This window comes from Erythrolamprus reginae, chromosome 12 (assembly GCF_031021105.1).
Source record: "Erythrolamprus reginae isolate rEryReg1 chromosome 12, rEryReg1.hap1, whole genome shotgun sequence".
Lineage (NCBI taxonomy): Eukaryota > Metazoa > Chordata > Lepidosauria > Squamata > Dipsadidae > Erythrolamprus > Erythrolamprus reginae.
In genome coordinates, this window is record NC_091961.1 from 34463538 (window position 1) to 34477496 (window position 13959).

At 61.7% G+C, this 13959-nt stretch overlaps 2 protein-coding genes across 2 annotated transcripts; both read left to right on the forward strand.

Annotated features, from left to right (window-relative positions):
• Nucleotides 1-153: 153 nt before the first annotated feature.
• LOC139174997 (myelin protein zero-like protein 3) lies at nt 154-4589 on the forward strand. The gene is made up of 6 exons (XM_070765787.1): nt 154-658; nt 905-1071; nt 1193-1403; nt 1632-1797; nt 2032-2089; nt 3943-4589. The coding sequence occupies exons 1-6, from the start codon at nt 598-600 to the stop codon at nt 3967-3969; spliced, it is 690 nt and encodes a 229-aa protein (XP_070621888.1). The 5' UTR covers nt 154-597; the 3' UTR covers nt 3970-4589.
• Nucleotides 4590-7653: 3064 nt separating this feature from the next.
• SCN2B (sodium voltage-gated channel beta subunit 2) lies at nt 7654-10372 on the forward strand. The gene is made up of 4 exons (XM_070765789.1): nt 7654-7771; nt 9160-9326; nt 9707-9917; nt 10107-10372. Exons 1-4 carry the CDS (start codon nt 7720-7722, stop codon nt 10304-10306), a joined length of 630 nt encoding a protein of 209 aa, XP_070621890.1. The 5' UTR covers nt 7654-7719; the 3' UTR covers nt 10307-10372.
• The last annotated feature ends 3587 nt before the right edge of the window (nt 10373-13959 follow it).

A 13959-nucleotide genomic window follows, 5' to 3' on the forward strand; every position in this document is an offset into this window, starting at 1 on the left:
CACAGCGATGAAAGGAAAAAAGAAACCTACAGTTTCACCTCCACCGTTTGCGCAGGGAGCGCTTCCTGTTCGAAAAGTCTCCTTTCCTTGGTCAGGTGACCTCAGGTGAGGAAGGCCAGCGGGGCGGGGCTGCTGCCGCCTGGAGGCGCCGACGGGAGTTGTCGGGCGGGGTTCAGGTCTAGCAGGTCTGGGTGGCCAAGCTGGGCCCCAGGCAGCGAGCCAAGGGGAAGGCCGGGGCAACTGCGCGACGCAAGCCGAGAGCGGCGAGACTTTTACTTCGGGCACCGGGTTCCATTTTCAACCTCCACGCACCAGCAACGGCGCTCGGGAGAGTTCCGCCCGCCCCCGGGAGTCGATTCAGCTCCAGCCCCGATCGGAGGAGGTTCCAAAACGGCCGAAGCGCCTTGACCGGCCCGGACCTCTGGCCTCCCCCACGGCCTCCTGGCCCTCTCCGGCCTCCAGCCCTGCCGGTTCCCGCAAAGCTTCCCCGGGGGCGGCCGAAGGGCTCGAGCCTGTCCGCAGCGCTCCTCGGAGCAGGGCCCGCCTCTTCCGGCTTCCCTGGCGGGCCGGCCGGGCAGGTGCCGCGGGGCCGGAGCGATGGGGCCGGGGCGGAAGAAGGCCGGCAGGGCGGCCGCGCTGCCTCTACTGCTCCTCTTGGGTGAGCGGGCGGGCGGGCGGGCGGGGAGGCGGGAGGACGGGCAGCTGGGCAGCGGCGGCTGGAGCTTCAACCCGGCGCCCGGCCGGTTGCCCCCAGGCCCCGAGGCGGCGGGCCGGGCGTTCGGCTTCCCCGCCGCGACGGGACTCCCAAGCGCCGGTGTGCCCCCCACTCCGGCGACGGGTTCGCGGCAAGCGCCCTGCCTCCTCCCGCCCGGGAGACTGACCCGCGCTACGGCTCTGCTTGCAGCGGTTGCCCGAGTCCAGCTGCTGGAGATCCAGGCCGTTGCCCGAGTTCGCGCGTTTGTGGGCGAAGCGGTGACCCTCAAGTGCCGGTTCAAATCCTCCGCTCCAGTCAGCGGGAAGCTCACCGTCGACTGGACCTACCGGCCTCTTGCAGGAGGCAACTTGGAACCGGTGAGCCGCTTGGGGGGCCCTGAAGTGGGCCGAGCAGGGGGGGGGCTGAGGAAGGAGCCCCTCCTCCCTGGCGGAGCTGGCTGCTGTGGGCCCGGGATGCCTGACCACCCCCTCCCCCCAGGTCTTCCACTACCAGTCCCAGGCCTACCCAGCCAAGAGGGGGAGCTTCCGGGACCGAATTTCATGGGCGGGGGATGTGGCCAAGCAGGACGCCTCGATTATGATCTGGAACCCAACCCTGGAGGATAACGGCACCTTCAGCTGTTCGGTGAAGAACCCCCCAGATGTGCAGCACAACATCCCCCAGACGCTGCTGACAGTCACGCAGAGGGGTAGAGCAGAGAACCCGGAGGGGGGGAGGGGGGCAGCCTGGTCTCCTCTGCCTGCACCCCAGAATAGCTTCCTCTTTGGGGCTCCTGGGGCAGTGGAGGGGCTGTGCTAATCATCCCTAATGTTGGCATTTGTGCCGGAGTGGTGGGTGGGCTCGGGGGAGCTCTGGTGGGCTCCCGTGGGGCCTGCTCTAGTGGCTGGCCGAAGGGCGTTTGTCTCTCTTCCCCAAGGTGCCTCCTTCCAGCTGACCTCCTCGGGACTGCTTTCCATCCTGGTCTTCCTCCCTTCTGGCATCGTGGTGGTTCTGCTGCTGGTCCGCATGAATCAGAAATCTGGGCTGGTGAAAGGCAGGAGGCAGCCCGGGTGCAAGAAGTCCTCCATCGAAGTCTCTGACGAGTAAGAGCCAGGGAGGGAGGGGCTGAAAGGGAGTATTGGCAGAGGAAAAGGGGGCTTGGAAGAAGGGGCTGGCATGCCCCCCCCCCGTTGCCTCTTCAGGGAGTTACAGATGCCCCCCCCCCGCTGCACCCCAGGCCGAGCAGCAGCTGAGGAGGAGGCCCATCTAGGAGGAGCCGAGGGGCGAGTGGTTGGGCTGGTGGGCGAGCCACTCCCCTCTCTGCCCTTTTTCTGTAGACCTCCTGAGCAACGTGGCTGCAGGGAGCGGCTGGTGGGCTGTTGTCTGCGGTGCCTGGTAAGTCCCCATTTCCCCCACGCTGAGGAAGCGCTGATTCCTGGGAAGGCAGCAGTAGTAGTAGGGAAGTCCGCCTTATCCCTGCTTACACCCGTCTCCTTCTTTCCCCCTGAGGACCAGCAGGCAGGGAGCGGTGCTCATGGCAAAGGGCCTGAACTCCCCCCGCCCCCAAAGGCCCTGGAGGGTGGTTGAGTTCAAGGAGGGGCCCAAGCAGAGCAAAGACCTACGTAGGAGGTCCTACAGGAGACGCCAACAAGGCTTTGGGACTGGGGGTCCAGGGGGGCCTGCTGGAGATAGGGAACGTATTGGCAGATGCAGGTAGAGGAAAGTCCTTCACCTCCCAGCAAATATTGTCACTTAGAACCACATCCTCCTTTACCAGCTCCTCATCCAGCAACTGTTTGTGGTTGTGATGGTGCTGAAAAAATAACTTTACATTCAATTTATGACCATTAATGGCCTCCACCGAATCCCCGCCATATGATTTCCATTACGTCCAATATACAACCTGTGTGTGTGAACCGTTTCCTGCCTCCTTGTGGTCTATGAGAGAGTAAGCTGCTTCCTCTTCTACCCATTGAAGGCAAGGTGTCCCCATCGGGGAAGACCCCCTTTTCCTCCTCTTCCCTCCACAGAGGCAGCTGTAGACGTTGATTAATACACAATACATTGGGTTTCTCCGCTCCTAGATGACCTCCTTCCCTTAACACCCGCAATGGAACTGGTGGCTCTGCAGCCAAACAAGGAGATGGCGGAATGGATGGGATTGAGATTTCTGACAAAACTAGTCCGTTTCACCTGGTCTGCTTTGTTTGCCCCAGGTGTGGCAGGCTGGTGACAGCACTCTGCCCCCCTCACATAAATTACATCTGGTCCGTGCGCAATAAAAACAAGCAGCTGCCCAGCAGAGCCCAACGGTGGGGGGGCACACGGGAGGATGTCACCTGCCAGGCAGCCAGCACGGAGGAGGCCCTGGGGGAGAATCCCACCCCACCACTGGGGAGGGGGAGGATGCGCCCCAGGGCAGCTCTCTCCTGCCTTCCGTCAGGGGGGATGAGAAGATTGACAGGGAGTCCTTGACTTTCTACCACCTTTGAGGCCAAAATTTTCGTTGCTAAGCGAGGTGTTTGTTAAGTGAATTTTGCCCCATGTCATGACTTTTCTTGCCACAGTTGTTAAATGGACCGTCGCAATTGTTAAATTAGCGACACAGTTTCTAGGTGGACCTGGATTCCCCATTGACTTGGTTCAACAGAAAGTTTCAGAAGATGATCAGTGATTGTCAGCTGTCATAAATGTGAGCCAGTTGCCAAACATTCACATTTTGATCAAGTGACCCTGGAGATGCTACAACAGTCCAAGTGTCAAAAATGGTCATAAGTCACTTTTTTCAGTGCACCTATAACTTTGAATAGTCACTAAATGAGCTGTTGTAAGTAGAGGCCCATCTGTCAGATAGATTCAGAAGAATCCAAAAGGGGACTTCCGCATACAAAGCTTCACTTGGAGATTTGCCAGCCTCGGGGCCGAATTCTGCACAGCTCTGGGTTCGAGGGCCATTTCTGGCAAGAAGCCTGAGCCCGCCTGCCTTGGCCTGGACTGTTTGGGCCACAGGGGGGGAGGGGCTGAAGGCTGGCAGGGGGGACCTGCGGGTTGCTCGCATCATTTTGGGGAATGTCCTCTGCAGGGGCTGGGGGGAGGGGTGCCTTTCTTGCTGGAATCTTCACCCCCGAGACCTTCCCCCTCTTTGGGCCTGAGCCGGCAACCGCAGTGGCCCAAACGGCTGAGCCGAGCCTTTGAAGGGCAGGTGGGTCTCCTCAGCTTCCTTCCTGACTGCCGTTCCTGTTGTCCAGGACTCTGACGAGGAGGAGCCCTACTGACCCCGAGAGAGGGAGAGCCGAGGGAGCCTTTGGCAGCACCACGATCCAGCTCTGGACGTCTCCAGGGAAGGGGAAAGGAGCGGGTTTCGGAATTATCCTGGCTTGGCACCTTCTTTGTTCTTGCCTTTCTCTTCCCCAGTGAAGAGCGGAGGGTTTTTCTGGCAGCCACGTTCTTGGGCTGCTGCTTCTTTGTGAGATTCTGGCACAGTCCGGGGGGGGGGGGGAGGCTCTTCTCCTGGATCGCTCTGTCCTGAGAAACCCCCCCCCCCATGGAAGTTGAGCCGGAACAGCCGGAGGAGCAGAGGGCGAGGGTGAAGACTAACTTAGGGACACAGGACGGGGGCTCCTCGCGGTCTCCCCCGTAGGCAGTAAATGTTGCTGGATACAAACCCCTGCCTAAGCTGTCTGGGCACAGCCCCTCCCCATCTTTCTGGATCTGGGCCTCCTGGGGAAAGAGGGATGAACCTCCTGGGCCTCCAGCTAGTCTTGTTGAGCACTGTGGCCTTAACAATGTTCAGACTGCCCCCAACTCTCACAGTTGGAAATGGTGGTCTCAGGGCCGCCCCCCCCTTCTTTCTTTTCTTCCTTTGCAAGCAATAAAACGCCATGTGCCAACTCCATCTTTTTCTGCCTTTTTGGTTTGGGGTGGGGAGCAGGGGAGGAATTGGGAAAAGCACACACCTGCCCTCCCTGCTTTGGTTTAGGACAGTGGTGAGGGCTGCAAGGCCAGGATCCTCCTGCCAGCCCCATGTCACAAATCCTGGCAGGTAATGGAGGAGAGGAAAGGAGGGTCTCCCCCAGTCTACTCCCCAGTGCTCTCCTTTCCTTTCCTTGAAGGGAGGGGCCAGATGGGGCTGATCACACCTGGCCCCTTTGGAGCCACTTCTGGGTTTGGGGGGAAACCCTACATCGCCAAGTGCTGCTGCTGTGCTGACCTACATGCTCACCTCCTGCGAAGCGGGTTCTGCCCTTGGAGTCGGCCACCTGTCAGGCTTCGGGTGCAAATGGGGCTGCGAGAAAGAACCAGGCAGGTGGAACCAGGCTCCTCCTCTGGGGCGGGGGCAGGGGCTGGAATCCTTGAAGCATCAGGCGTGGGAATGCGCTGCCTTGCTGGGGGTCTTCCCAAGAGAGCAGTCGGTGGTGGTCTTAACATGGAGGGTCAGTGGGGCCAAGAGTCTCTCTCTGGCTGAAGCACGGTGAGTATTCTGTGCTTGTGTGCCGTCTTGGTGAGGATTTACGTTCCGTGCAAGCTTAGAGCAACTGTGGGGCTGAAGTCCTGGAATTTACTCAGAGCCATTGGAATAGTCTATCCATTCAGTGACAATAACCAAATGTATTGCAGTAATAATGCAGTGGCCAATTATTATGGAATCTTCTTGGCTCTTATTTTGGTGAGAAATGCTTGTGGTTCATTTGGCCTTTCAGAGAATCAACAGTTCTATTTCTTTGCGGGCACTTGGAGATGTCCCAACAATCTGGTGGGCATTTTCTTGAGATGCCACTTTTGTTGGATATTTGGTTATTCTTAATATTATTAGTATTAGCAGAGTTCGGCTGGCTTAATTTGCAGCAGATTCAGCATGGCAAGAAATTAACATGTGGCTCAGAATCCCATTTGTTAGCAATGAAGGATCACTCCTTCATAAAGATGAATACAATCTTTACTTACAATTCTGTTGGTTCATGCAATTACAGATTGCAGGCAGATAAGCTTATATTCCAGCCCATATTAATAACTTTGGGATGGTCACTTGTGTGAGGATGGCTTTGGATTGCATCTCACTCATGTGTCCTCAGCCGAGGACAATGGAGCACACAGGAGGTAGAAGGGGGTGGAAAGAAGGGTCAACAGGGCCAAAAAAGGGGAGGGGTCATCTACTCTGCCATTGTTTATATAATCTGCAGAGTACCTGCCCCTTTTGGTCATCAAAAGGTGACACGCTGGTCAGTTAAATGCGACCTGACCATAGAGATGTGTTTACAAGACAGTGAAAGCATGTGGTAGAGTGGTGAAACCCAACAACTTTGACCTTCTGTCCCAAAGGCCATGAAAGCCCAGGGAGCTTATCCTGACTAGCCCAGGCCATGAAACACTAGAGAGATGCCTGAAAGGATATCGCAGCTGGCTCTGTGCCAGGGCAGCAGGGCACCGACTCAGCATGTCTCTGGCCTCATTTAAGGACACCATTCCTTGTTGGGCTGCTTGGAGTCAGATGCTGGCACTCTGGATTCCAAGGAGGTGCTGTGATGGCGCCTTGTAAGGTGATCTGGGACTCATCTGAACCTGTCAACACACTAGGCGTTGGACTTCCAGCACAGGCGGGAGGGGGCTGCTTCCTTGCCTCTCCCACCGTGTGCAGCTGCCAGTGAAGGGGGGGAGGGGCGGGGGTGGGGGAACTTGACCCTAAGAAACAACCTCTGGCCAGTCTCCGCCTTTCTAGGGAAAGCGGTTGATAAGGTGAGTGGGCAGCAGTTCCAGGGAGTTCTGGCCAAAAAGAATCGACCGATGCAGCCCAGGTTTTCTGCGGACCTTCTGGAGTCCAAGGGCCAATCCACCCCCTCCGCCCGACAAAGGCCCCTAGAACGGTGCGGGGGGGGGGCGCGTCGGGGGGCCTTCTGGGATTGGAAGGAAAGTGACCAGGGAAGGACTCGGGCTGGCCGCGCTGCTTCTCTCCGGGGATCCTAAGAGAAGCGCGGGAGCTTTGCCAACCCAGCAAGGAGACCAGGCAGAGCAGGAGGTTCCACCGGCTGCAGCCCGGCTGTCGCCCTCCGCCTGACCAAGGCTTTCCAAGACGCTCGCGGGAGGCAGTCCGGGCGCGGAAGGAGGACGCCGAGCGGCTCCTGCAGGACAACGGACAGCGACGCGGCCAAAACCGAGCCGCGCAAAGCCCCTCCACTCCGGCCGCCCCTCTCGCGCCTCCCCAGGAGCAACCCGGGACCTTCCCCCCACCTGCCCAGCCGGCGCGGTGCGGGGGGAGAGCGTGGGGGGGGGGCAGGCAGCCCGTTGCAATCTCTTGTTTCGCGTCTCCACCCGCTCAAGTTTTCCAACAGGAGCAATTGCGCTCCAGGGTGGTTTTCCCTGGAAAGGCGGCGCAAATTGCGCGGCCTCTTGAGCAAAGGAGCTCCAGGAACGGATTTTTTTGCGGCTGCTTCTTTTCTTGAGGTTACACCATCACTCTTTCCATGGCAACCGTAGGAGCCGCTCCTGGGGGTTGGGGGTGGTTTACTGTACAATCCTTGGATTATATGTCATGGTTGTAGACGAGGGGCGGAGGGGTATTAACCCACCGAGACGAAGACCAACGAAGGGAAGAAGGTTCCCGCTGACCCCCAGGGAAGGCTCCCCTCCTCTGGTGCACACACTTCCAGCCCAAATCCCTGCAAGCGACTGCGGCCAGCGCGCTGAGCCCAGCCCCAGGGGCTGCGACGTTTCCTGCCTGCTCTTTTTTGGGGGGATCGGCAACTGAGCCCGAAAAGCTGCTGTCCGCAGGAGAATCGCCTGGAGGGCCGCCCGCCGGCTTATTCTTAGCCACAGACGTTTCCTGCCCTCCCGAACCCTTCTTGCTATCCACCAACCAAAGATTTTTTCTGTCCCCCGATTTTGGGTAGCGGTGGCGGCGGTGGCGGTAACAACAACAGCGGCTGCCGCCCCTCCAGCCGGCCATCTTGGAGCCAAACCCCGCCGCTGCCCAAGGACGATGAGCGCTCCGGACGGACGCTGAGCCCCGCGCGCCGCCGCCACCCTTGACCATGAGCCCCGCACGGCCGCCGTGGCAGCAGCTGCTGCTGCTCTTCCCGCTGGGTGAGTGCCGCGGGGGCGCGGGGGGTGGCAGGCTTCGAACCCCGGCCGGGAACACCTGCTGACGAGTGCCCCCCCCCACGCACAGGCGCCCCCCGAGGGCCGGCCTGCCTGCTGGCTGGAGGGGGAGGGGATGGGGGAGTGGGTGCGGGCGGGGCCGGGCTAGCAACCCAGAGGCGGGAAGGGGGGGCTACCGTGGCTTGGGTAGTGGATGAGAGGAGACCCCCCCTCCCCTCCCCCTTCTCTGCCTGAAGCCAAGGCCGGGCATGATGGGTGCGCGTGCGGGGCTGCTGACGCCCCCTCTGCCCTGCCCTGCCGCCACTGCTGCAGTAGGGTATCCAGCAGCTGCTTCCAGCGGGCCCAGCCGATCCCTCTGGTGTGCTCCCACAAGGCGGTGAAGGAAGTGCCGACTTCAGCTGCAACTGGATCTGCCCCCCCTCTCCCCCCCGCATGCCGTTCCCTGCAGAATAGGCTGGTCCTAGAGACCCGGAGTGCAGCTGGGCCTCTCCTTACCTCCCTGTATCCTGGCCAGTGTCCCCGGCGAGAGTGCGCCCAGGGGCCGGTATACTGTATAGTGCTGGCGAATTAGGCAGTGAATGACAGAAGCAGAGCGGTTCTCTGCCGATCCGCAGTGGGACCCCACAGAAGGAGGAGCAGGGAGACCCCCAGGGCTGAGTGGCTAAGCCCACCCTTGCCCGGCTCTGGTCACCAATTGCCCCTCGGCTCTTTGGGAGTGGCTCCCTTTGACTTTTCCTGCCTTCCTCGGGAATGACCTCCGAGAAGCTTCCCTGCTTCCCTCTCTCTGCCCAGCCCCCCCCCCGCCCGCTCAGGGGCTTCAGGTTTTGCTCTGGACTTCCCCGGGGTGGGGAGGGGGGGTCGCTTGCCCCAGCATGCCCAGAGAGAGAGGGGGGGACCCGTGGACTTCTGCCTTCGTCCAGCTTCATGGGTTTCCTCGTGGAATCTTCCGCGGATGTTCCTATGATCTCAACTGCCTTGGAAGCCTTCTGCTGCTCTCAAAAGACCCTGGAGTTCATTTCTGGGTTTGGGAGGGAAGCACAGCCAGGAACCCACCTCCACCTGGATGAAGGAACAGGAAGGCTGCCTTGCCCAGGACTCTCTCCCCAGCCCCCGCCCCCTCGAAGCCCATTGGGTGGCGCTGCCATCATTCTTGCTCATAGAGCGCAGGGAAAGCCTCTCTCCCCCCTGAAGGATCCCCGAGAGCCCTCCAAGGTTTGCGACAAGAGACACATCATGAGGGCGCCAGTTCTGTGGGCTCTGCAGTCTCCGTACTGTTGGAAGGAGCGTCACAGTATACACACATACACACACAGTCCGTCTTGGTGCAAAGAGGAGTAACGGCGGGGGGCGGGGGGCTCTTCTCTCTTCGCTAGTGCTGAACACGCTGTGCATGGAGCTGATGGCGCCGCCCACCGTCTATGCTTTGAACGGCTCTTCCATCCGCCTCAGCTGCACTTTCAACTCCTGCTACCAGGTGGACAAAAAGCTGTTCTCCCTGAACTGGACCTACCAAACCTGCGAGAACTGCACCGAAGAGATGGCGAGTATCTGGGGGGGGGGGGCTGGACAATCCCCTTGCCCCACCCTTGGATGCTGCCTGCCCCTCTTTGCGAAGGTCTCTGGGCCTGTTAACTGTGCCAGGAGGAGGAGGAGCGGAGCCAGCGGGCAAAATCTGGCTAACTCTGTTTCCTCTCGCGCCCCCCCCCCCCAGCAGAATCTCTGGCTTTGCCGCACTGGCGTGGGAGGGGGTGGACCCTGAACCACGTGACCCTTGTCCACGCTTCCTGCCTTTGCTCCCTACCCCCACGCCCACCGGGAATCCATGGGGGGGCTGGACTGGAGCGTGGGGCGCTCCCAAAGGGCCCGCAGCTCTCCTGACTCTCTCCTCCCTCCCCCTCCCCCGCCCACCCTCCCCTCCAGTTCCTGCAGTTCAAGCTGAAAGTGATTCCTGTGGAGCTGCAGCGCTTCAAGGACCGCGTGAAGTTTACGGGCAACCCCGCCAAGAACGACGCCTCCTTCACCCTCCACGAGGTGCAGCTGGAGGACGCGGGGCTGTACAACTGCTACGTGATGAACCCACCTGACCGGCACAAGGGCCACGGCCGGATCAGCCTCCAGGTTCTCACCGAAGGTCAGCCTCGGTTTTCCACGCAGCCTTCTCCCCTCCCCTCCCTTCGCTTGCTCCCCTTCCTGGAAGACCCCGGAATCCCCCTCGGGGAGGGACCCAGGGGGCTCTTCTCCCCCCCAGAGTTTCTGGGACAGGGAAGCTCCCTCTCGGGCCGAGAGGCTTTGCTGCCTGATGCCGGGCGTCTTTCCGCAGAGCCCCCAGAGCGGGACTCCACCGTGGCTGTGATTGTGGGGGCCACGGTGGGGGGCTTCCTGGCTGTGGTGATCCTGGCCTTGGTCATTGTCAAGTGTGTCCGGCGCAAGAAGCAGCAGAGGCTCAACACGGATGACCAGAAGACGGAAGAAGAGGGCAAGACGGACGGGGAAGGAAACCCGGAGGAAGGCATGAAGTAGGGGGGCAGTCTCTCCCCCCTCCCGGCTGCCCCCCTGCTCCTCGGCCTCTCCTCCCATACACTTGCTCTAAGGCAAAGAGCTCCCCCCAAAGTTTCAGAAGGACCGGGGCGCTTCCTCTCTCCCTCCCTCTTCACCGCTGGGCTCTTGGGCCAGAGCACAGCAGAAAGGGGGGGGGGGGCTGGCTGGCGGCAGTGAGTTTCTATTGGGGGGAGGGAGTTTGCCCGGGGCGAGTCTGCATTCCTGCCCCAGACAGGCAGTTCCTCCATTTAAGCAGAGGGAGCCCTGTTTTGTTCCTCCCCACCCCCCGCAAGAAGGCCACGCCCCCCGCCCACCTCCACTCCTGCTGCCTTCCTGGAGCCTGGAGCACGTGGGTCCCTGCTGGAAGGGGGGCTTAGGAGCTGGTGGGGGCCAAGCAGGATTTCCTCCCCAAAGCAGAAACTGCCATTTCCCACCTTCCACCTTGAACACCAAGCACAATTCACCACTGCCAGGAGAACTCACTGCCAGGGGTCAGCAGCCGCCTCTCTTGCAAGCCCACCGCTGGACTGTTTGGAAGGAATGCTGTTGACCCCCCCCCCCCCACGCACCCCTCTCATGAAAAAACCTGAAGGTTTTCTGCCTGGCATAAGCAGGAGGTGTGTGCATCTTGAGGAGAGCAGGGGAAAGAAGGGAGGGAGGGAGGTTGTCTGTTTGCCTGTCTGTCTGTCTGGGGCTTCGCGGAAGAGTTTCCACCAAGACCCACTGCAGCCAGCTGGCCTCTGCTTTGTCTGCCCCCACATCTTGCCTGCTAGTTAGAACCCCCTGGAGGCCTCCAGCCCTCCCCACCTCCACCCCCCCGGCCAGGACCCCTCCTGGGATGCTCTGAACCGGCCCTTCCTTCTGGGCCTGAGACCCCTTTCTTCGGATGGGGGGGGGGATGAGAGCAAGCGATTCCCCGGTTGGCTTGTGACTGTGTTGATCCGCCTTGGACTCTGCCGCTTCTCCTTGGAATTGCACTTTGCCGCCTGCCGATTGCAACCCACCCCCACCCCCGTTCTGTCATCTCCCCAACACCTGTCCTCGGCCGAGACGGGTTGCGCAACTTTCCTGCCCTTATTTTGCGAAATCTGCACTTCGGATTCAGCAGCCTCCGCCTGAAAAGTGTCCGTCGCTCTTCTTGTAACTGCAGAATTGAGTTGGCCTCCGTTTGCACGGAGAGTGGTTGACTGTGCAGCGCTGGGAATTGATGCTTCTTCTCCTGGGCCCGCTCAGGAAGTCCAACAGTCCACGAAATAAAGCAGAGCTTGCCTCTCAACCCAAGCAGACCTCTGCTTCTTTCCCCGGAGGGAGGGAAGGAGGGAGGGCGGGTGCCTGCCCGGTGCGAGTCCTCTCGGTCCCCCCCACCCCAACACACCCCGCCGCGGGTCTTCTTCCTGGCTACTCCTTCTTGGGGAAGGGGCTGCCTTTCCTTTTCCCCAGCCGCTCCCCCCTGCGCCGGGGGGAACCCAAAGCCCGCGACTGGAAGGGGGCGGAGGGTGGGAGGGGGTTCGGCCGTGGACCTGAACCTCCTGGTTCGGATGGAGGGTCTAAAAGGCTTCCGCCCCGCCCCCACCCCTCTTTAGCAGGTGGAGAAGTTTGGGGTTCAGTACTTACCCGGAAGCTTTTCAAGAGGGAAATCGTCTCTGGTGCTGGGACAAAGATTGAAGCTGCCCTGAGCCTGGCCCCGCAGCAGCGGCACCGGACACACTGACCGTTGGCCTTCCTGGCCCTCTTCCTCCCCCCCTCCCTCCCTGCCCCCCCCACCTGGAGAAAGGGGCCACCGCTTCCCTCCCTTCACAAGATGCACGTTGGGCCCGGGCGGGAGACGGGGCGAAGCCCACTTGGCCTCCGCCAGTCACGGTTCCTTTCCAGGGCTGGGTGGCTGGGAAAGTTCCTTTCGCGGGACGGGTGGGTGGGCGCCCCCCCCTCAGCTGGCCGATTTGACCCTTGGCATCGGAGTTCAAGGAAAGGAAGCTGGACTGGCGGGGGGAGGGGAGGAACAGACAGGATGCTCCGAATCGGGGCGTTTTGGGGGCCAGAGTAAGTTCTGCAGCGGCCCGTCCAAGAAATGCGGCTTGAGGCGACCAGAAGAAGGCCGGGAGGGAAAGAAAGGGTCCCGAGCTTCTCCGTCCCGCAGACTGCCTCGCGGTCCTGGTCAGAGTGACAGAGAGCGGACCGAAGCTGCGGGTTCTTGACTACCTCGTGGGCAGGCAAAGAGCGGATCGAGCCAGAGATGCGGCCTCTCTCCTGGAGGGGGCCCGGGTCTCCGTTGCGACCCTACGGCGGAGCAGGAGGCAGAGGCGGCCACCGGGACATCCAGGCAGGGTGAGGGCCGCTGCGGCTCCGGACTCCTTCGGCAGGGGTCCCCCTCGGGAGTCTGCCAGCATCTGTCCCGGGCGGGCGAAGAAAGCTCCCCTGCCCCGACCCTCCGCCTGCCCTCTGGAAACGCCGGCCGCCCGCTAACCTGGAGGAGCCGCTTTCTTGCCCCGGGCGGGAGAGAACCGGCCGCAGAAGTCGGCGGCGCCCACGAGGAAGCCCGGCTGGCTGCCCCTGAAACTTTGTCGCGCTTGGCCGGGTCAGCGGCAGGGGGCCCTTCGGGGGAAGCGGTGCAGCGAGGGGGAGCAGCCGCGGGAGGCGTCGGCAGAGGTTCTCGGGGTGCGCAGGACGCCCGGGTGTCCTCTGGAGAGATCCCGCCCCTGCCGCCCATCCCGCGGAGGCGGAGAAACCCAACTCCTCCGCCTGGGCAGCAGCTGGACGGCCAAGGACGGGGAGTTCTTCCGGGCTTCTTGGCCTCCCGCCTCCCGCCAAGGGAAGATTGCGAAGCCAGCAGTTTGCGCCGCGCCAGCTGGGCGCGCTCCCAGCTCCTTCTATTTTTGCCCCCGACGAACAACCGTGAGAGCGGGAGGGCACAAGCAGCCGCGCACCTGGCGAAGGCCCCCGTCGCCCCCTCTCGGCCTCAGGGAAGCTGCGCCGGGCCAGCCTTCGCCGGCCTCCGGTGGGAGCGGCTACCTGCCGCAGCTGGGCTCCCGAGAGCCGCGGAGAGGTTTATGGGACCGGCAGTTGTGAGGCCTCGCGCTAACCCGCCTCCTCGCGGCCTCCTTCCCCGGAGAGGACCAAGCGGCAGAAAAGAGGAGAGGCGCGCTGGGGAAAAGGAGCAAGGCTGGGCTGCCGCAGCCCCAAGGAGCCGAGCTTCTCCGGCCAGCGCTGGCATCCCTCTCCGGGGCTCGCCCCTTGAGGATCGCTGGCACCCAGCAAACGCCCCTCGGCCTCCTCCTCCGGGGGGTGCCGGTCAGCTGCTGGCGGAAGGGCCGGCCCTTGGCCTGGAGCCCCTGACGTCCTGCCACGGTGCCCCGCCAGAGAGGGAGGGAGGGAGGACGCGTCCCCCTCCCCCCTGCAGTAAAAGCTTCTCCCCCTCCCCTCCCCCCAGGCGGCTGCCGGAGTTTCTGGCACCTTTACAGCTTCTTTCTCTCTCCCCCCCCCCCCCTTTTATCTTTCGCTGCACAATCCCTGAGTCATGGTTCTCCGGCAGCTTCAGGAGCTGCCACCGCCGCAGCAGCATCTCCGCTCCGTCCACCTGCCACATCAGCAGGAGGCAGCCCGTGGCCCAGGGTGCCCCCTCTTCAGCCAGGAGCTTT